General features: G+C 45.0%; 1 protein-coding gene across 1 annotated transcript in view; it reads left to right on the top strand.

The window, feature by feature from the left end:
• The window catches only part of GALNT17 (polypeptide N-acetylgalactosaminyltransferase 17), a 204170-nt gene that overhangs the window by 116080 nt on the left and 66156 nt on the right, over positions 1 to 21934 (top strand). Inside the window, exon 6 of the mRNA XM_062012568.1 lies at positions 16193 to 16310. Coding sequence (XP_061868552.1) covers positions 16193 to 16310 — 118 coding nt within the window. The remainder of the gene's footprint in view (positions 1 to 16192; positions 16311 to 21934) is intronic.

Genomic DNA, 21934 nt, shown 5'->3' with positions numbered 1-21934 from the left:
TGAAGTCCACCTGGTACTTGCCTCTTGCTGTTGACTTCAGGTGGTGTTTGCTACCAGGTGGTGGGGAGTTGGAGAGGTAGTGCAATAGCACAGTAACAGGCAAGGAGTCACAGTCACAGTGGTTGTACTGCAGTGGGTACAATAAAACCAAGCTCAATACACAGCTGCTTGAGGGTTTGGTAGTGTAACTCCACATTCTGCCTTCACATAAAGCCACCAGAGAGCACAGTGTAACCTCAGGCACTGGGGGCTATGTGCATGGCTCTGTTTGTGTGGTTAGTCCCTTACAAAGAGGTTTGCATTGGCATCATCCTCTTTCAGCCCCAGACCATTTGCTGTCTCTCTCTCATAGCAGTGTCTCAATGATTGTTTATGTTGTTGAAGTGGGTGGGTGACATCTATAGAAAGTTGTGAAGCAGCTGGTGTTTAATTAGTGTGTTCCTGATATAGCTGATTGGCCACACTTGCATCTCACTGTGATGAGGCTCAGCCCAGAGTTGTTCAGTTGGTTGTGTGGATGTTTGGTGGGGTTGCATAACTGAGAGCATGAATTAGTGTCATGTGTTTCTGCTTTAATTAAAGGCTGCAGTTGCTAGAAGAGGTGGGGCAGACACAGAGGGCTTAGCTTTGCACCAGGCTACTCTGTCAAAACCCTGAAGATTGTAGCTAAAGCCCTTGTTACTGCAGCTGCTTGCAAAACTCTTTCTCCCGTTGAGACAACATTTTCCATTTATTGAGGAGGGAAGGAGTAAGATTTCAGCCTGGTGATATTTGTTGTTGTGGAAGCTCCACTATGGAGTGTGCTTTACAGAAGGAAGAGCTTGACTTGCCTGTTTTCCTTTGCATGTACCCAAGCTGCAACTCCTACTCGCTGCTTCAGTTGGCTGAGACAGTCACTGAGTCCCTTCCCCACTTGGAAGCAGTGAGCTTCCAAACCCAGGACTGACATTAAGACCCCAAGCCTCCTTCAAGTCTGGATGCATTTCAGTTTGGCTGAGACATCTGCAAAGAACTAAAGGAACGTTGTGGTTTGGAACAACCTGCTGAGAGGTCAGAGAGGTTCGGGTTGAACCCATTGCTGCTGCACAGGGTGTAAATCAGCCATGTCAGCAATTGCTGCTTAAACAGACCTGACTCTGCCCAAGAGAAGGTGCAGTGTAAGATGCTCTACCTTGTTGGCTGCTACAGCTTGTGGCAGATCCAGCCTGTCTGCCCACACCAAAAAGTATGCAGGAGAATAACAAAACCAAGCAAGGTTTTAAGATCTCCTCTGTAAGAGCAGTTGTGATGCTAAGAAATACATGCAGCTGTGACTGCAGAGCTACACAAAGTTTTTCCCATTAAGGAATTACTCTTTCAGGTCTTTCTGGAGCAGCAGGATTAGGATTTGCTGCTCTCAAATCCAAACCCTGTGGATGTTGGGGAGGCAGTGCCTCTCCTCCTGCATCCTTGGAGAGATCTTCATTGAAGTGCACTGTCTGTTACTTTTTTTTCCAAACAAAATGATCCAAATTAAATGCAAAGGCTAAATTGGAACAGGCAAGTGGTAAGCATAAAATAGCCTCATTATAACATGCAGGGCATGGGGAATGGGGTGGGGGGAAAAGGAAGCACAAAAGGCTCTTAGCCAGGGCACCAACCTCTTTCTTTTCTGTTTCCTTTCAGCTTGCCTTAAAATTCCTGCTGTTTATCCACTTTGCCCACATGGGAGCCAGAAGCCTTTCTGCTCTTTTCTGTCAAATTAAATTAATGGGGAGGAAAAACAACCACACAGATGCTCTAAATCCCAGGCTAATACTGCAGAGTTCTGGCTCTTGCATCTGAATCTCAGTGTGGTTCAAAAGCAACTCTGAAGGCACTCAGGGCACTCATGTAGGCAAAAGAGCAACAATTCTTTGTGTCTAAATTGAGAGCTGAATGTTTTACTCAGTTCTGGAAGGTGAGATGTGGAATCAAATCCTGGGTGTGTCTGTGCTGTTTTCCTGCATACCTGTTCAAGTGTGATGGGACTAACTTGCTGTGGGCAATGCACAGGAAGTTTTCACCAGCTGCATTGGCCAGATGAGCCTTTCTTGCTAAACTAGTTGTATAAAAAACTTTGAGGAAGCTTCTGTGAGTGTGGGAGAAGTGTCTCACCCATCTGCAGCTCTCTGATTCCAGCAAACCCCCTGGGAGAGCCAGTGATGGGAACATCTGCTTGCACAGAGCAGCACGTGTGTGCTTTGGTGATTTGACTTTTTGGGGGAAAATTTGCTTTTCCCAAGATTACTTGAAGCCTTCTGTCTGCCTTGTGACTCTTTGCAGCCAGCACAAGACCTGGGGAACACTCCAGATCCCCATCACAAATGCACTGGCCTGAGCTGGTGCAGCCTCTCAAGGGCAGGACCATCATGTCCTGTGGACACAGATGGGGTTTTTGTGCAGGAGAATAATTGAGGCAAAGATTGTGACAGTTGCAGCATGGCACCAGTCACCTGCCTCCTTCTTCACTGTATTTTCAAGTACAGAGAAGAGCCAAGAGGAGAGTAAAATAAGCTTTTGGCTTTAACCATATCTAAGAACCCAGATCAGCCTGTGTAACTGGCTTTGATTTGGCTCTGTAGGCAGCTCAGACCTTCTCCTGCCATGGTTGTATCTCTCTGATAGCATATGCTCTGCTATCATAGTCCTCTTTCAGCACTTTCTTTCCTTTTCTTGTTACCCAGGTGACAGGGTTGCAGAGGATGCTCTCTCACACTCCAGGAATCTCATGGTGTTGTGAGGAGTTTTGCATAAGTGAAGCTCTGTGTGTAGATTTGCCTTTTCTCCTTAAACTGGTGGAGGGTGGAGGGGGTTTCACAAACCTTCATGTGAATGGAAGCAGCTTCATCAGTATTAATTCCAATGAACTGGATCAGGGTGAGAGTGAAATGTGTGACGTTGGGGATCTGAAGCCGTTGGAGTTTCTCGTGGTCAATGCCAAGAACATCTGCTGAGTTGGAGCCTATGTGAAGGTCAGGAGTGAGCACTGATCTGATGGAAAAGGCTTATTTGGAGCTTCTTTCACTTAGTCATCTTATAATTGAAAACATGTTCTTAAAGTAGGGACTATTTGCAAGGTGAAGACCACAATTTGACAACCAATATTTCTAAGTGGTGATGGATGGATGAATGGATGGATATTATGAGAGCAAAGATTTGATGTTATTTTTCTCCCATTTTTGGAGATCCTGTCAGCAAGACATGCTGTTCCCACAGTGTCTTTTGCTGTGCCCTACTTCCCCTGTTCATGCTCCACATCTGCAGGCATAAAGCAGCACTTTGTGAAAGCCTGTGTGCTGTGCTGCATTTTGGATGGCAGGATGCTTCTGCTTGTTGAGAATTGCCAGGCAAAAAAATCTCTGAAATGTATCTAAAAGCCATCAATCCTGGGTTAAAGTGGTTTTCTTAATTCAGAGTGAATTCTTCAGTGAGAGCATGCCATCCTCCATCTCAGCTGTTAAAATGTCAGATCCTCACCTCTCAATTAAAGGATGGTAAAGTGGGACCTCAATAAAGAGGTTTTTCAGCATAATATTAATGCTGAAGTGTTCAGATGTGTTTCACGTGCAGATCATGAGCCTTTTGCTCACAGCACTTGTGTGGGTTATGTACAGGTTCACCCCACAGCAGAAGAGTTTGTTTGTGCTGTTTGCTCCCCATTTCCAATTGACTCCTCAGTGTTGCAGTCTACTGTTAAAAAGCAACTTCCTTCTACCCCTGGTGCTGGCAACCAAGAGGTTATGGCTTTGCTTGCTTCCTTGGCTATTCTGTGATCTGTCCTTAGACTGTTTGGGCTCTTGGCATCTGGTGCTTTGTAGAAAGAGAGCATAATTGTTACTCCATGTAGTAAAACTGGCAGTGATTCCTAGCCCATGCCTTCATCTTTTGTCTTTTCTTCCCACTGCTAATTTTGCACAAGCAAAAAGCCTCTGCAAAGACCCTTTAAAATTGCAATTTAAATTAATACTCATTTGTCCAGGAATCAGAAAGCAGTTTGGATTAGAAAGCACGAAGCAAATCCTGACAGGATGAACTCATTGCAGCTCTTGGTTTGCTTCAAAAGTCTTTGTCTTTGCAGGGCTCCACAGATGATCTGCTGATAAAGGATTGCTCACTAATCCAGCTTCTTTGCTAGTTCAGACACTGACATCCACTGCCTTCAGTGTCTTCCAGACCATGGATTCGATCACAAAGTCTTGATTTGTTTAAAGCCTGCAGTGTATTGGAGGTCTGCCAGGACAAACTGCAGATCCTTCCCTCCAAGGAACCTGCTGTTGCTTAACTTTTAGGCAAAGCACAAATAGAAGAGTAAGCCCTTTGGCCACAAACATATTATAGCAGGGACAGATGCTTCATTAACAAAATGAGAATGGCAAAGCACTTGGGATTCTCTGGGTAGAAATGCCACCTTTCTTTAGGAAATTGGAGCAGCTCCCTCTCTACTCCCAGCTACATTTTTATGCATCAAACTACAGAACTGTGTTGCAGAGCTGAAAGACCCAACCATCTCCAACAGCTCTCCACACAACCTGCACCATGGTGGGTGACAGGCAGCCCCCTTGGCCTCCTGGAGCCCGTGCCCATGCCAAGCTGAGCAGCAGGAACCAGCATTTGCCCTTTCAGTCCTGGAACCTTGTTGCCAAGTTGGTTGTGAGTTGCTAGAAAGCACCTGCAAACAAGGCAAAATGAATGTTTGTGCTGACTTCTCCAGTGTGACTGTGCTTAGTCAGTGAATGACATTCTGGTCTTTGGGATGACAATTTGAAAGGGAAAAAGGACCTATTTGCCACACTTCTTTTGCTCCCTGAATGCTAACTTCAGACAAGCTCCTATTAAATGTACAAGTGAAATCCTGGCTGTGCATCAGGTACAATTCTTCCTGGGCTGATGCTGCCTTTACACATGGCTAAGGCCCATTCACCCCAGCCTGTGCAGTTGCCTCATTACCAGGTGCCATACACACAGGCTGGCTGGTGATGGACACTGGCTGCTTAGGTGAGCAACTTCTCATTCAAACACCTTTCCCTCCCCTCCAAGCACTGAAGGTGAACTCTTACTGGCAAGGAGCTGGCTGAGAGTTTTGCAACAACTTCAAGAGGGCCTTGAGTCCAAGTTCTCCATTTAGAAAATCAATTCATCTGTTTTCTGGGGGTTTAAAAAATACCATACAAACCACCAAACAACCAAGAAACCCCAAATGCAACAAAATTATATATTACAAACCCCACAGCCCTCTGAATGGGTTCATGTTGAGCAGAAGCCAGTCACAGCCTGTTGTGCTCAGGCTTTGAGCCTTGTCAGTTGGTCAGAGCTTGAAGTCAACAGATCATCTACAGCCATTTCATTGCTTGCACTGTGATCAGTATTGCTTCATGCCACCTTTTCAAAGAGCTCTTGCATCACAGAATCTTAAGGGCTGGAAGGGACCTGGAAAGCTCATCCAGTGCAACCCCCTGCCAGAGCAGCACCACCTAGAGCAGGGCACACAGGGACTCGTCTTTCCAGCCTGTGTGCATCTGTGGGAGGAAACACTCCAAGCCTTAATGTTTTCATAGGTCTTTTGGTGTGATAAATTTCCATGGGATGGGATTTCTGCTTTTGAAGTGGTTGGCTCTAAGTTGTCTGACCCTGAAACAGGCAGTTTGGTTAAATCCCTTTGCAAATATTGGGACAGCTGATTTGTGGTTGGGTAAATCTGCTCTAGGACAGATGGAGGTGAATCCAAAACGTCCTTTCCACCTCAGAGTTTCCTTACCTAGCAACCATCTTTACCAAGCTTGTGTTTACATTTCCATTCAGCTCTTCCCATATTCATTTTTCTATCTGCTTTGCTGGGTCTTTAAAATAAAATAAACCCCAAACCCTGAGAAATGAGAGTGACATTTACTATTAAACACTGGAGGCACAAAATGTATCTGTTACATTTCTCAGGGATTGTGCTTCTGCACTGTGGATGTGTGAAGGGTAAGATAAACCTGAGAGCTGCCCTCCCTACAAATGGGATCCTATATAGTAGTTGTCAAAGTAAATGCATTACTCAGCTTCCTCAAGGTGCTTACAGGGCTATTTCAGTGCACTCTCATTTACCCACAAAGTGAAACTGCTCCATCTGTCAATAACCATTACTCACGTCCCTATTCTTAGCACCAGCTATTGTGAAAGTAAACAAGCTGCCCCTAAATTCTGTTGGCAGAAATACCCACAAAATTCCCAGGAACTTGAGCCTCCTGAATCTTTAACTTCAACACCCATTACAGTGATGGATCAGGAAGCAACTCCTCAGATCTGTGTGAAACTACTGACGAGCTCAGTCATCACCCAAGGGGTATTTCTGATAGTGCCTTGAATTTAGTGTTCAGGAGGCATTGAGGTTGAGGAGGTACTTCAGAGTGTTTGAAGGTAATGAGGAGCAGTTGGGGAGTTGTGGTTCCACTGTGGGTTTGAAAGTGGCTGTGCAAAATGACCCTTTCAAGGAAGAGGTGCTGTGTGACTGCATTCACAAGCACAGCTGGGCATCATGATGGCACTCATCTTCCTCTGCTTTCATTCCTGTTGTTTCTTAGGGGCCAGCTGAGCTGCCAGGGAGCTGTGCTCTGTTTCTACCTGTCAAGGGTAGATTTTTAAACTGCACTTTATGACAGCCCACAGCTTCAGTTGTGTGTTTGAACTCAGATGTGTGGTTTTGGCTTGCAGTGTCTTTGTTACAGGGAATGATTCTCCAGGAGAGGTTTGTTTCTTGATTTCTGGGTTTGGCTTGAGTGTTCAGAGTATAAAAGTGCCATTTTAGCCATAACAGAGCAGGTTTGTTGTAGAGTGGTGCTCACATGCATGCCCCTCAGAGCCCATCTTCATATCAACACCTTTAAGAAGTCCATTTATCTGGAATACTGCAGGTTGTTTCACTTTGCATTTGATAGGCTCTTGAAGCAAGCTTAGAATCATGGAATAATAGAATGTTAGGGGTTGGAAGGGACCTTTAGAGATCATTTTGATGCAAGTGCTGAATTGGAGAAATGCTTTTGGAGTTTAATCATGAATATCTTCCTTAATGCCATGTGTATTCATCCAGGAAAGGATGGAGCCATGCAGCTGGGATGGGACCCAGACACCACTTGGACTGGTCTGCAGAGCTGTGTCTAAGTGGACATGTGCTCTGTGTAATAGATGGGGTGGTGGCACAGCCTTCTCCAGCTGGGGTTTTGGAGGAAGGCAGTTGTGGCTCATGTGTCTGCACTGAGCTCAGTCCTTATCACATGAAGAGCAGCAGAGAGCAGAGCCCATGGGGAGTGCTCACAAAGACGTGGGTACACAGCAAATAGAATGAGGACACTGTTTTTTTCCAGTTCTAGGACATAACACAGCACCCAAGTCTCATTTTGGGTGCTGAGGAGTCTTTGTCAGCTTGGACCAGAGTGAGGGGTCAGGGAGGGTGAATCCTGATCCTTCAGCTCCAGCACAGCTTGTTGCTGTGTTGGGCTGAGAGTTGTATCTGAGGCCAAGAGAAGTTTTATTTACCTGTGAAATTTCTTTGCTGTGGTTTTTATGCTGGGTGGAGAGGAAGAACATGACTGAAAGTCAGTCACCTTGCTGCCCTTGGAAGAATATATTCACTTTAAAAAAAGAAAAAGTAAATAACATGTTCCTGTGAAGTGCCTGTTAGTTATACATATTACATCTAAAAGTAATTAGGGTTTAATTAGCAGTCTAGCAACAGCAGAGGGAGATGGAAGTTACAGTAACATTGCATTTATTACTCATAGCAAATGGAGGGTCATATCCCTGATGAAGCAATTCCTGCAGAAGCAATTTGGAGCAGCCCTTGGGTGAGTGTGAGCAGCCCCACAGAGCTGAGCCCTGGGGCTGGGGGCCACAACAGGCAGAGCCCTGGTGGGGAGGAACCCAAGTGTGCCCGCTGCAGGGTTTCTGTGAGTGATACCTGCTTTGTCTGTAAGGAGTCAGATGCTCCCAGTGGGATTAGCATTGGATATCTGATTAAGTGAGCACCTGCAGTCTTTGACACCCAAACTCTGGTCTCCATCCTAGGTATTTCTAAGGATAAACATTTGGTCTTTGTGTGTCTTTCTGTGTCCTGCACCAAACATTCTGTTACAAATCAGAGGTCAGAAGTGCCACAAAAATCACTCATTAGAGGAAATAAATTATGAGAAGCCTTTCACCTTCCTAGAGGGGAAATCCCAGCATTTGCCTGCTCGCTGTCACTGGCATTTTTGAAGTGGTGCAAGTGCAGATCCTTAAAAGTAGGACTATATAAAAGCATTGTCTTCTTGAGGAAATGGTTTAAAGGTGTTGGCTGCCTGTAAATCTGAGGATAAAGGAGAAAGCACCTCCTGCTCTGCTCAGTGCTGCCAGTGAGGTGGATTTCAGTCACTGCCAATTAGCTGAAATAAGGCTGTAAATGACTTCTGGCAAAACTTGGAACCCAGTCCCTGCCATTGCCCTGGGGAGCTCTGCATCTCTAACATGGAATAAAGAGGTCTGATTTTCACAGGCAAATACTACCGTTTTAATGAAAGGTTCCTGTGGGATTGAAAAGCCCTGAATAAGCTGTTCAGGAGGGTGATTGCCACTCGCATCGAGGCAGTAAGTGGTAGTTGATAGTAGGAAGAGACCATGACCTGCTGTTGATTAATCTTTAAAGGTGTGTGCTCTCCTCACCTACCCTGTTAAGTACCAGCAGCTTCCCTGTGCCAGGCCTGGTGACACAGCCTGGGCAAGACACTCCATTTACTCTCACCTTCTGGCTCAGGTGAAAATTGCAAACTACCTTGTTTTGCTAGAATTTTATCTCTTGTAGGTTAACATGTTTTAGCTAACAAGATACAAGAAAACATCTCTTTTCCTAGTGGAGCCAAAGCTTTGTGGCTTAGCTGCTGGGTTTGATTACAAGATGTGCTCTGGATGGATAATTTCAGTGCAAGTGAAATGTTACAGACATTTCCAGATCTACTCTAAGACCTTTAGGGAAGCAGTCATATAGGAGAAGTAAAACCAGGTTAACTAAATACTGAGCCTTTCTGACTCTTCATGCATGCTAATCTTTGCTCCCTTTTGTATTCTTTCTCAATGTGTAATGGGTTTCCAGAGAGGGAATGTATTTTGCTTGCTGTCTTTGTTAAGCATTTCTCAGTGGTTTCCACTGAGCCAGTGCATATATGAAAATCATGCTGGTTTTCCTCAGCCTCCAAACCTGAGACTCTGTGTTGCCTCTCCTGTAGGGCTGTCCTTAATAAATCACTATGAGAGATTGCTGTTATTTCCTCCAATTCTGCCTTTGTGAATAAATGACACACCATTAAGGGACAACCCCCTGGGGTGCTGATGTTTGCAAACGTGCAGCTGTGCTACAGTGACTTGTGGCAAGGAGCCTCTTTCCCTTGTGCTCTAGGGAGGCAAAGGGTTCATGCCCAGTGTGAAAGATTGGGTTTCCTCAAGTGCCCATCTCTGCACTGCCTCCAGGAATAGCTCTGCAACTGCCATTAAATAAGGTAAACCAAAGAGCATCTTTTAAGGATATCCCAAGAGAGAATGCTGTTGTTGCAACTGTTTCCTCAGAACCATTCCTGAGCAGAGACTGAGTCCCGTTTAAGGGGAAATTATCAAATCTGCTTTCTCCAAGGTGAGCTCTTTGGGGCTGCGATGCAGCACTGCTGCCCCTCAGAGCCCTCAGAGTTAGCACCTTGCACTACTGCCAGTGCTCATGTGAATGATGGGCAACAGCCCAAAACACCTTCTGCAAATTCCCCTAACCCTAAGCAAGGCTGTTGGTCTGTAAGGGTTCCCTAAGGGTTGTGTCTTCTGCAGAGGTCCCAACGAGATGACCATGAGAGATGAGTATCGTGGCACATGGCCTGAATGTCTTCTGCTTCCAAGCAGCTGTGGGAGTGGGGTAAGCCCTGATCCATGTAATGGGGATCTTTGGGGCTGGGGTTTTTCTTCAGCTGACAAAATACATAGAGGTGGGGATGATTAGTGCCTGCACAGGCGTATTTTGACAGGCTTTGGCAGCACACATCTGTACAAAAGCTCCTGCTGGAAGTGATGAGGAAATGGAGGTAGGTGCTGAGACATACAGTGATTTCTAGAGCTGGGACATCCCTGGATTCTGTAGGAGATACAAGGAAGGAAAATGCCTTTAGGCAATGACCTCAGCAGCAGTTCTTACCCTGGAGGGGGAATTTTACAGTCGAGTTACAGTCCCGAATCTTGGACGTGTAAATAGGAATTTGCTTTAGGCTGTATCTTAGCACACTGTGGGCACCATAAGGGTGTGCACACAGCTTTTGTTGGTGCTGGTGGCTTAAAGCAAGGCCAGAAACAGCAAACTGTGTGTAGAAGGTTATTAACTACCCGTGTTCTCCTCACCACAGATGACTTAAATCAGGGGCAGCATCAGACATACATACGGATACCCAGTGTTAATTCAGCAGCTCCAATGTGGAAGCCACTAAACTGATTAATAAATGCCTTTTCTGAATAGCATCTACATATTAAACTCATCTAATAGATGAGGAAACAGAAGAGTAAAGAAGGTAAATGTTTTGCTTGAGGTCCCAAAGTGAGCCCTTTCTTGACATGGAAATGGAAGCAGGCCCACAACAGCAACAAAGTCAAATCAATCTTGAGCAAGGTCACAGCCATGGGTAGACATAATAGGTATTTAAAAAAAGACATCATTTTCACAGCTTCTTTGCCATTAAAAGTTTCAGTCATATTAATCTCCAGTAAATTCAGAAAAGGCATTCAATCTAGCATCTCTTTTATGTGGTATCTCCCATTTCTAATTTGTTTCGCAGAGTCTGTGGTGCTTTGCAACAGCGGGAAAATAAACCCATTTGAAACAGACAATTAACCAAGGTCACTGGGGCAGGAAAGCTAGAATTATTCAAGAAACAACTATTGCAGATGCCATCCTGGGGATAATACTAAGTGAGGTATGCTGCTGTGGGCTAAAATGCTGTTCCTTCATAGAAATTTTATTACCTTCTCCTGAAAGACATCCAGCTTTTATCTGCCCAAGCCATTTTGCAGGCAGTGAAGGGAAGCTGAGAGCGTGGCTCCTGCCTGGCTTCACATCTGCATGTAGATATCCTGCTGTAGGAGGCAGAAGCAATATCTGTTTCTCCTCTGGAGATGGGCTTTGTGAGTGACATCAGTCTTTGGACTTTTGCAATCAGCACCTTGCCCTTGTGCTCGTGTGTGGCCGTTGGCTGCCTCCTGGCTGCCCTGCTGCTCACACTCTCCTCAGTTGCTGCAGAGGTCTTCATGAGCTGAAGTTTGCTTCTAAAGCAAACACTGCCCCATAGAATCATGGAATCATTTTGGTTGGAAAAGGTAATCAAGAAAATGGCCTCAAGTTGCCCCAGGGGAGGTTGAGATTGGAGCTGAGGTAGAACTGTTTCCCTGAGAGGGGTGTCAGCCCCTGTGCCAGGCTGCCCAGGGAGCTGGGGGAGTGCCCAGCCCTGGAGGGATCCCAAAGCCCTGGAGCTGGGGTGCTGAGGGCCGTGGGGTAGTGCTGGGCTGGGCAGGGTGAGGGCAGGGCTGGGACTGCAGGAGCTTTTAAAGGGCTTTTCCAACTATAGTGATTCTGTGATAGCACTGAGTTGTTTCTCTTTGCACTTTGAGATCTTTAATTTTTTCTATGGTCAAAGGAAAATCCAGTGTTTTGGTATGTACAAATACAGACAGATTTAAGCCACAGGGCTCAGCATCTCCCAGTGTTTGCTCCTGCCACCCTGGCTCCTGCCAGTGACCCCCACCTGAAACGTGGAGGTGCAGACAGGCAGCAGGCTCTGGAAATGGCACATGTTTTGCACAAGTCTGAAATCTCAAAATAGAAAAGAAGATGTTGAATTTGGCATGTTAGATAAGGAATAACAGGTTTGGAAGAGGGCCAAAGGACTGCTCAAATGTGGCTAAAGGCAGTACCATGACTCCTCAAGCAGCGGGATCGTGTTGTTGAAGGTGATGAAAGGCTGAGGGAGCTGGGGCTCTTCAGCTTGGAGGAGACTGATGGGTGAGCTCAGTCATGGTTACAAATCCATGAAGGGTGGGTGACAGGAGGCTGGAGCCAGGCTGTGCTCAGTGATGGCCAATGATAGGACAAGGGGCAATGGGCACAAGCTGCAACAGAAGAGGTTCCAAAGCAACACAAGGAAGAATTTGTTCCCTGTTGAGGTGAGGGAGCACTGGCAGGGGCTGCCCAGATGGGCTGTGGAGGCTCCTTCTCTGGGGACATTCCAACCCAGCTGGATGAGTCCCTGTGTGCCCTGCTCTAGGTGGTGCTGCTCTGGCAGGGGGTTGCACTGGATGAGCTTTCCAGGTTCCCTCCAAGCCCTACCATTCTATGATTCTATGAGCAGCTCCATGATTGAAGCTGATTAGAAACAACAGCTGATTAATGGAAACTGGACACTCCAGCAGTTCCTGAAGTGTCTTCTCAGCCTTCTTGCACTCAGTGCTGTGACCACTAATGATTTTTTCAATCTCTTTTTTTTCTGCATATTTTATCACTTGAGCTTTGGTATAAAATTGGAAGCAAAATCCAATTGTGTAGGAAAATTAATTTCCTTGAATTGAAGAAGCAATCTTCTTGAGACTTTTTAATCATTAGATGATAACTGAGCTCTAAAGAAAGGAAGACCATTCAAGTAACTTAATAGACTGGGATAAACGTTTTTCCCTGTATCTGCTTCATCTTTATTTAGAAATTCACGCTGAGGATGTTTCACAGAAGCTGCTCTTCTTGACCTTTTGTTACTTACTGCATAGAGGAGCCAACCAAAACAGTGGCAAGGAAGTAACACTGTGGATCTCTGGATACAAACCCAGTAATTCTGGTAGACATCTCTGTTCATCCTTTCCTGCCAAATTCCCCTTTTCCTTTCCCATTAGAGACAGAATCGCTATGGGGACAAATAAAAATGCATTCAGCTGAGCTGAGCTGTGTGATTTTTAAAAACAAACTGTGTTAATGCTTTTAATTAAGGGGCAGAGGAACAAGAGGCTTTATCAGCTCTTTGTCTGCAGGCCATTATTCCATTGTGGATGGGCTATCTGTTATTGTAAACGTCCACCTTTTTGAAGGATTTACTACGAAATCAAATGGTGTTTTTATTTAAATTGTTGAGCCCTGCTTGATTCCTCATTTATTTACTATGGAGGCATTGTTACAAAGAAGAATGCAGTGCTTAATTTGTATTGCTGGAGGGAGCTCAGATGTGCTTGGGAGCTCTGCTGTGCATGCTCTGCTTTGCATGCTCCATGGAGAGGAAGAGGAACTGTGAAGGTGAAGCCACATAGTCTCAATCAGGCTGTTTCCATGAGCAGTTTGGGAAGGATTGGCTATTCTTTGGTCTAGAAAGTGAAGTCATGTTGCAAAATAACAATGAGAAACGCTTTCCTGGGGTACAGCTCCTGTGCGTGGCTGTTGGGAGGCTTCCAGCTCAGAAAACTTTCTTCATCTGGCAGTGAGTTCTCAATGATCCACATTATTGGCTCAGAAATGCACTTTCAGTTGTCTGAAGCTTTCACCTTGATTGTTTTTTTCTAGCTTTGATTGTTCTCTGAGCGCCTTTAACAGACCTAACAGGTTTTGGCTGGAGAAGTCAAAGGTTCCCATGCTCCAACACACCTATTCCCAATGGAGGGGATGAACAGAGGATTGTTCAGGCTCCATGTAAAACCAGAGCAACTTCCCCTTCTGTTGAATTGCAAGAGGTGATCTAGATTTGGTATCTGTAACACAGTTATCATTTCAGAAAGAATTGTTTCTGCTCATGGCAGTCGAGTTGCTACAAATAAAGCAATAGATTGGAAATCATAAGTACCAGAGTGGCAGCAAACCATGAAGCACTGTGCTGCTTATTGGAAGGAAGGCTGAGCTTACTGTCAGGGAAGAAATCCATTGAAAAAGCCCAATTGTAACTAATTTCATATGGCAGCAGCGTTCAGCTGCTCTACAACTCTATTAAATGTATTAAAATGTCTATAAATAATAATAATGAAGTGGCTAGAACCTTTCATCTAGGGAGCTCAAGGATTTCACAGAGATTAATTTGGCAGGAGCTGAATTGTGGGTCCCTGGGGATTAGTGAGCCCTGCAGCTGCCTGGGGTGTGTGGGGAACCCACAGATGTTCCTCTGGCAGATGTGAGCATTTTGTGTGCTGTGGATGGGAAAGCTGATGTGGTCCTGATTCTTGCTCTCTGTAAGATTGCCTGGTTATATTCAAGGATGCTTTCTTTAAACATGCTCCACAGCATGGCTAATTCCCCAGAGGCTGTGCTGCCATTCAGTGAGATCTGGACAGGCTGAGAGTTGGGCAGAGAGGAACCTCATGAGTAACCTCATGTCACAAGGACAAGTGCAGTGTCCTGCATCTGGGGAGGAACAACCCCATGCAGCAGCACAGGCTGGGGCTGACCTGCTGGAGAGCAGCTTTGCAGAGAGAGACCTGGGAGTGCTGGTTGATATTAAACTAAATATAAGCCAGCAACTTGCCCTCGTGGGCAAGAAGCCAGTGGCATCCTGGGGAGCATTAAGAAGAATGTGGGTAGCAGGTCAAAGGAGGTTCTGCTCCCCCTCTACTCTGCCCTGCTGAGGCCTCATCTGTGTCAGTTCTGGGCTCCTCAGCTCCAGAGGGACAGGGAACTGCTGGAGAGAGGCCAGTGCAGGGACACCAAGATGATCAGGGGACTGGAGCATCTTCCTTATGAGGAAAAAGGCTGCAGGAACTGGAGCTGTTTAGTCTGGAGAAGAGACTGAGGAGGAGTTTCCCCCTGCTCAAAGCTTTGAGTTCAGGGTGAGTGGGGAGGGACACACAGCTCCCCAAAAGAGCAGACTCTGGCAGTACTGTGATGTGGCTTAGCTGTAAAATTCATTGTCTTCTCCCTGCTGATCTCTGTAAGTGGCTCCTTGGTTGATTTCTTTACAGCATGGATTCAAATGAAAGCAACTTAAAGGAGAGAACTGTTTTTATATTTCTGTTTTAGTACAGAAAGTATCCCAAGGTGTAAACTTTCCACATACCATAACTGCAACAGATCAGGATGTCCCCAAGCAGCAAGAGCATGATGATAAGGGTTTGTTTAGTGCCATGCTCTGTGGCAAAGTGCAATTTTATGGAGAGAGTCACAAGTGTTTAACCACTCTAAAAGTACCCCCAAACGTGATCTCAGCTTGCTCAAAACAGGACAGCATCTTCATCTCAGGGCAGCTATATCAGATGGAGATCTGGTGCAGTGTTTTGCAAGATAATGAGGGAGGGATGGTGCATGTGCATGTGGCAGGCAGGGTCGTTAGTAAACACAACCATCTATTATGTCCTTGAAATTGCATCCTTATTATATATTAACCCTTGACACAGAGTTTTTCCTCAGTCTTACTGCTATTCTGTTGATGTCAGTATTGCTACTACTGCTCTCATTTATGTCTTATTATTTTCCCTGACTGGCCACTGTGCCTGACTGCTCTTGCAGAGGTGGAGCCAAGCAGCATTGTTAGCTGGAGAACACGAGCTGTGGCAGGATGAACATGACAACTTGATTAACTCAGAGCCCCGTTGATGTTGGTGGAACTGGGCAAATGATACAGCAGATGTTTCTGCCAACAGTTGTCTTGAGTTTGTAAAGGATTTGCTTCTGTAAATTTGCAATTTAGCTTGTTGTCACTGGCTGGTGATGATTCCTGTGTGATGTAAAGATCCAAATCAGCAATCCCATCTCACAGGGTGCCATGAAAACTGGTGTCTGTCCTGCAGTCTAATCTGCTACTGGAGATGCTAGAAGAAAGTAAGAGAAAGGAAACACCATTATTACATTTCCTTTACTCCCAGGGAATGGAAAGCCAAACAAGTTGTGCCCTTGCCCATAGTCACACCAGGATGTTTGCAACAAGACCTGAAAGCTTTGCAGTAATTTAATCCCAGGAGAACTCTTTCTCCAGCCTGTACACAGTGAAACAAACTTGGATTTTGGAGAACTTCACTGCAGTAGTAAAATAACGTCTTCACAACACACAATTCTTGCTGCAAGGTCTCTGGCTGCAGGAAGCAATCTGCAACCAACAGGAGCTTTGCAGGAATTAGCTCAGGGTCCATTAACATCTGGAAAATGGCAGTAATTGTGCATTCTGTTGTTTGTCTCTTCGTGCAGGACGCCGGCCATGATCGGCTGCTCCTTCGTTGTGCACAGAAAATTCTTTGGAGAGATTGGGCTTCTGGATCCTGGGATGGATGTGTATGGAGGGGAGAACATAGAGCTTGGCATCAAGGTATGTGACATGTTTATGAGAAAAATTGTACCTAGCAGTGTGTCAGGAACCCAAAGTAACGCTTCAGTAAGTTAGCACAAAGGGGTACTGGTATCTAGCAACAGGACAAGGGGTGATGGGATGAAGCTGGAACATAGAAAGTTCCATTTAAACATAAGAAAAGATTGTTTTACTGTTTCAGTGAGGGAGCCCTGGCCCAAGCTGCCCAGGGATGGTGTGGAGGCTCCTTCCTTGGAGAGCTTCAAGACCCATCTGGACACATTCCTGTGTGACCTGATCTAGGTGAAGCTGCTTCTGCAGGGGGTTGGACTGGATGACCTCTAAAGGTCCCTTCCAACCCTACTATTCTATGACTCTATGAATGTTTCAGGGGAAAAGTTTAAAGGGAGGTGGGGTGGGGAATAACTTGCTTCCAAAGGTGAGTGTAGGGGTTTTTTTTCCTTGAATTCTTATCTGACTTACCTCATGCAAAAAGCCACTGAAGTGCTACAGCATGCCAACAAAAACACGTCCTGGTCCCATTATCATGCTGCTGCTTTAAGTTATGGGTATTTAAGTACCAGGAAAAATACAGTGCCGTTTTTGTCGTGTGAATGGTCTTTTGGGGGCTGCTTGAGTATCTCAAGACACAGGGCCTTGAATGCTTTACAGTCATTTAGCATCTGCAAATAAGTTCACAAACAGACAAAGCCTGCTTTTAAAAGTGAATCACTAAAGCCATCTTTTTAAGGCTGCCTCGGTGCATCCACGCAGAAGTTCGTCGTTAACAGAATCCACTGTGACAACATCACTTGATTACTATGTACAATATTAGATGTAGCTTAGTGATTCAAGTGTTTACATACAGCAAAGTGATTCATAAGCAGTGAATTCAATGTTCAGAAGCAACTTGAGATGACAGAGTCTGTGGAGATTCTTCCAGGCATGTTTGAGAGCGCAGCACTTGTACATTAACAAGCTGGTAGGGAGAGGTTTGAGACTTATAACTGGAAAATTGAATTGGCTGTGCTGTTGTAAAAATGAAAAATCATTGTTCAGTTCATAGATTTACCAGAGGATATTTGCTTTGCTGGTAAATCAGAAGAAACTTCAGAAATCTATTGTTATTGGCTACAGGGAGCAATAATCTCACTTAAACAAGGGAAAAGAAATTAAAGGCTTTAAATATGCCACATAGCTCTTCTCCATATGAAGTAATTATTGCACATCATCATGCAGCTCTCTTCTTGGGTCTAGAGAGATGCTGCTCTAAACCAGGCTTCTCTCATGGCTATCATTGTTTGTGGGTTTTGTTAATAATATCATTGTGGAACCAGTCTTCTCACAATTAGTAACTCAACCCATCTGCTGGGGTTTTGGGGGATTTCATGGAAGATTGGCTTCTTAACTGGAAAAGTAAGGTGGATGTCTTAGAGACAAGTGATGAGCTTATGTCCTCCTCTTTTTCACCTGTCTGATAAACTTATTCTGGAGAAAAAATATTCACCCTCTTCCCCAAGTGACTTTCCTGAGCCATTTGCACACGTGTAAGCTGTGTGGTTTGGTCAAGGTTTTATAATCATTGTTGGTTTCAAGGGACAAAAGATTTAATAAATTCACCTTGTAAGAATATGTAGAAAGTAGATGTTCAAAGATTCCTGAGCTCCAAAAATCAGTCTCTGTGCCAGTGTCTCAGTGACCTGGATGCAGGTTGAGTACCACTTTGTAGTGAGATTTCAGGTATAAATATCTCACTCCCAGCTCGTCGTATGTGTGTAGAAGGAGGGGGTTATGTATTCAAGCAGGTGTCAGGTCTCAGATGGCTGTATCTAACAGTCCTGATGTACAAAGGTTGCCAGCCCTTTGTTACCTGTGGTCGGTAGCAGCTGTATCACAGTGCCAGTCATGCAGGAATCTATTAGTGAGATCATTTTAAACACAGAATGATTAGGGTTTTTTGTGAGTGTTTTGCTTGGTTAGCGATTGCCTGTAGTTGGAAAAGTAAATTTGGTGGTTCCTTGTTTGTTTTGATGATTCTTGGATGAAAATAGATAGAGAAATAGTGGAAAACATTCCAATGAAGACAGAAAACGAATACATCATACATTCTTTTTGATGGAATTCTGCGTTCTTTCTGAGAAATGTGTGCTATTTTTTAAAGTGTTACATCTTTATGTTATCAAAAAAGCTCAGGAAACAAAACTGAGGCCATAAGGCCATGGAGGCTACAAGTAGGCCATGAAAAAGACTACAGTGTTTCAGGCAAAAGCACCAGCTGACTGCAGTATGGGAAAATTAAATGCAAGTCATCTGAATATCAAAATGGAATAAAGGGTCAAGGCCAAATCCTGTACTAGAGTCTTGTCCATAGACCTCAAATGTTCTGAAACATGCTGTGCTGTGCATGTGTGTGGTGAGTACATGGGCCATACGTTTCCTTCACTTGCTGAATTCAGTTAGCCAAATGAGAAAGCTTAACAAAATAACCCCCTGCTACTGACATTCCCAGAGGTGGCTCTGGGCTCGCTGCAGTCCTGTACGTGCTGGGAAACATCCTCAGATTGCTCAGATCATGGTAATAAAGCTGTTCAGCATGTTGCTGCCCCAGGCAAGTTCCTGTTCTGCTTGGGGGTAGCTTTGGCCGTGACAAGGGGAACATGCTGTTGTCTGAATTACTGTACTTTCCTTTATCATGCTGGAGTGTTTCCAGAAGGTTGTGCTTATTCACTCCTTTTGTCCCTGATGTCCACTGCTTCACTATCCGAGGCAGAACTGAGTCTAATTCCCCCTTTTTTTTTGGCAGAAAGCAGAGAAGTGTTTGCTAAGCAACGCAATTCAAACTAATATTTCAACTGAGTGGTTTTCCATGTGCTCTTTTCCCTCCTGCCCCACCCTCAAGAGTGCAGTGCAATCAAATTATAGTACATCCAGGTCTGTCGTCTTCCTTACTGCATGCTGGAATGTGACCAGAAGCGGGCAACAAAGCTGCTGAGGGGTCTGGAGAACAAACAGGTCTTATGAGGGGCAGCTGAGAGAGCTGGAGTTGTTTAGCCTAAAGAAGGAGAGGCTGAGGAGAGACATGATCATTCTCTGCAACTCCCTGACAGGAGGCTGCAGTGAGGTGGGGTCGGTCTCTGTAGTAATGAGTGACAGGACAAGAGCTCAAGTTGCCCCAGGGGAGGTTGAGATTGGAGTTGAGGAAGAGTTTTTTACCAAGTGGGTTATTAAGCATTGGAACAGGCTGCCCAGGGAGGTGGGGGAGCCACAATCCCTGGAGATATTTAAAATACACATAGCTGAGGTGCTGAGGGCCATGGGTTAGTGATGTGCTTGGCAGGGTGAGGTGAGGAATTGGACTCAATGAGCTTAGAGGTCTTTTCCAACCATAATGATTCTCTGACAGCCACAAGGACCAAACATTCCTCTGTTGCTGTGTTAATAACTGCCCTCAGCAGCCTGTTTGTGGAAGTCTCACCCTTGTGCCCAGTGGGTGCTTTGGAGATGTGGTGAAGCTGCTGGAGCTGGCACGAGTGCCTTGTCTGTACCTGCTCTTGGTCTGCTGTAGGAACAGGGGAAGCAAGGATCGCTCCAAAGCCCCACTCTTCATCCTGGGCTGCTCTGGGTCATAGCCTGGCCACTTTCCCAGGCCCAGCTCCTGCTTTTGGTCCCAGAAGGAATAAACTGCTCTCTCTGAACAAGCTATGCACCAATTCTTTGCTGTACTGAACAAATTTCTGCCCTGATTTTATAAACCTGGTGTCCAGTTTCCATGGCTTGAATGTGATGATGCTGCTGTGGGTCCCCACGAGCTCCATGACTTCTCTGACCATCTCTGCTCTTTCTGCTGAAGTCTTTTATTCTAAGACTAGCCCTGTCTTTTAGTGGCTGTGTGACTAAAGTGGGAAAACTGCTCTTGCTGCATATCTCGCTTTTTCTCTGCAGGGAGGGTTTCATGTAGTTTCATGGTTAGTGACAGACCAAAGATGCTCCATAAAATTGCAGGTGTCTATGTGAATGAAGATACCAAAGTCTATCTCATGACTGAGGCCATGATTTCAAAGTCTGGGTTGGGTTACAAGGTTGTTTTCAGGGTATTTTGTGCTTCTGTCATGCATTGCTAATTAAACTTATGTGAGTTGTCTCTTAGTGATTAATTTAATCAATAAGGATATTATTACTACTTTGATGGTATCATTTGTACAAATTGTCACTTGAAGAAAGCAATTAACTGAGAATGCTTATTAGCTGATCCAACCTACACCTTATTTGTGTAGGAAGAATCGATTATTGAATCCATTAAGAAAAGCACAATTCAGGGGTCCCTTCGAGGTTTAATGACTGATTTCAGCTACTTTATACAGTGAATGTTAAATTACCTAAGTATGGGTTGGATCTTTTTAAACTATTTCCAGAGGAAAAGCACAGCATGTCCTCTTAATGTCCTGGATTTTTTTTCCCTAGATCTGTCACCTATATTCAACAAGCCACCTTTCTGGTGCTGCCAAGCCAGCAGTTGGGTGCATGGAGCAGGCAGAGTTACACTCATGTGCATAGCTGTAAGGGCTGGGAAGATGGAGCTTTGAAAATCAAATAGGAACAAGGAGGGCAGTGAACATATTGTTGATAGTGGTGATTTCTTTAATAATCTCACTGTTATCCTGCAGCCACTGAGGCAGAGAAATAACCTCATTGCACTGGCAGTGCCATTGATCTTGTCTCGGAGTGTATCATGCCCGTGTACCTTAATTCTTTCAGGAACCCCTAAAATAGATTAAATAGCATTTTAATGGTAGGAACCATTAAACCAATGGTTTCACCCATGAAGGAACCCATTTTGTTGATGTTACTACAATTATTCATATGCTGAAGTGTTCAGAGGGTCGGGCAAAAGGAAAACCAGAAAGGAAAAGCCATCAAATGGTATGTTTTAATTCCACAGGAGAGCTTGGCTCTTTCTGCATTCAGAGAATCAAATCCTCCTCTTCCTGCATATGTTTTCCATAAAAATATGGCTATACCTTTTTGTTAATGAGAAAATAGGATACTTGGAGCTTGCAGTTCTTTTGGCATCCATGGCTTTGTTGGGGCTGAGGTGAGGACGGGCAGCCTGTATCCAGCCCTGTGGGAGGCAGAAAATGCTCCCCATGGGGTGCTGGGTGGGCTGTGTGTCAGGAGGAAGATCTTTGGATATTTTTTTTCCTCTCTTTTTGTAAAATAAGTATACAAATAAGATAGCCCAGGCTTGATAGGCCAGCCCAGCTGGGAGCAGGCCCTGATCCCACAGGCCCTGGCTCCCTGTGACGTTTTTCCTTTCTCTGAGAGGGAGAGCGACAGACATGAGCTGAAAGGAGAGTGCAGAAATACCACTGCTGTATGAGTGTTTGGGTTGGTTTCTACTTGCATGAATACCTAAATAGTTAGTGCCTGTCATCAGAATGTAAAAATATCCCTGGTTAGGGTGGAATTTACTTTTCTAATGTCAAACAAATGCGCAGACAGCGAATATCAGGTGTCACGTTTTGACTCCGCGATGTGTGTTACTGCTGTCATCTGATGGGTTGTTTTGCCTGGGCTTTTTGTTTGATCGTCTTCAAATGTCTCTCCCTGCCTCCCTCTCCCTTCTTCTGATTAATATATTAAAGTCT

Source organism: Colius striatus, chromosome 20, assembly GCF_028858725.1.
Source record: "Colius striatus isolate bColStr4 chromosome 20, bColStr4.1.hap1, whole genome shotgun sequence".
NCBI lineage: Eukaryota > Metazoa > Chordata > Aves > Coliiformes > Coliidae > Colius > Colius striatus.
This window is presented reverse-complemented; position numbering and strand designations above follow the sequence as displayed.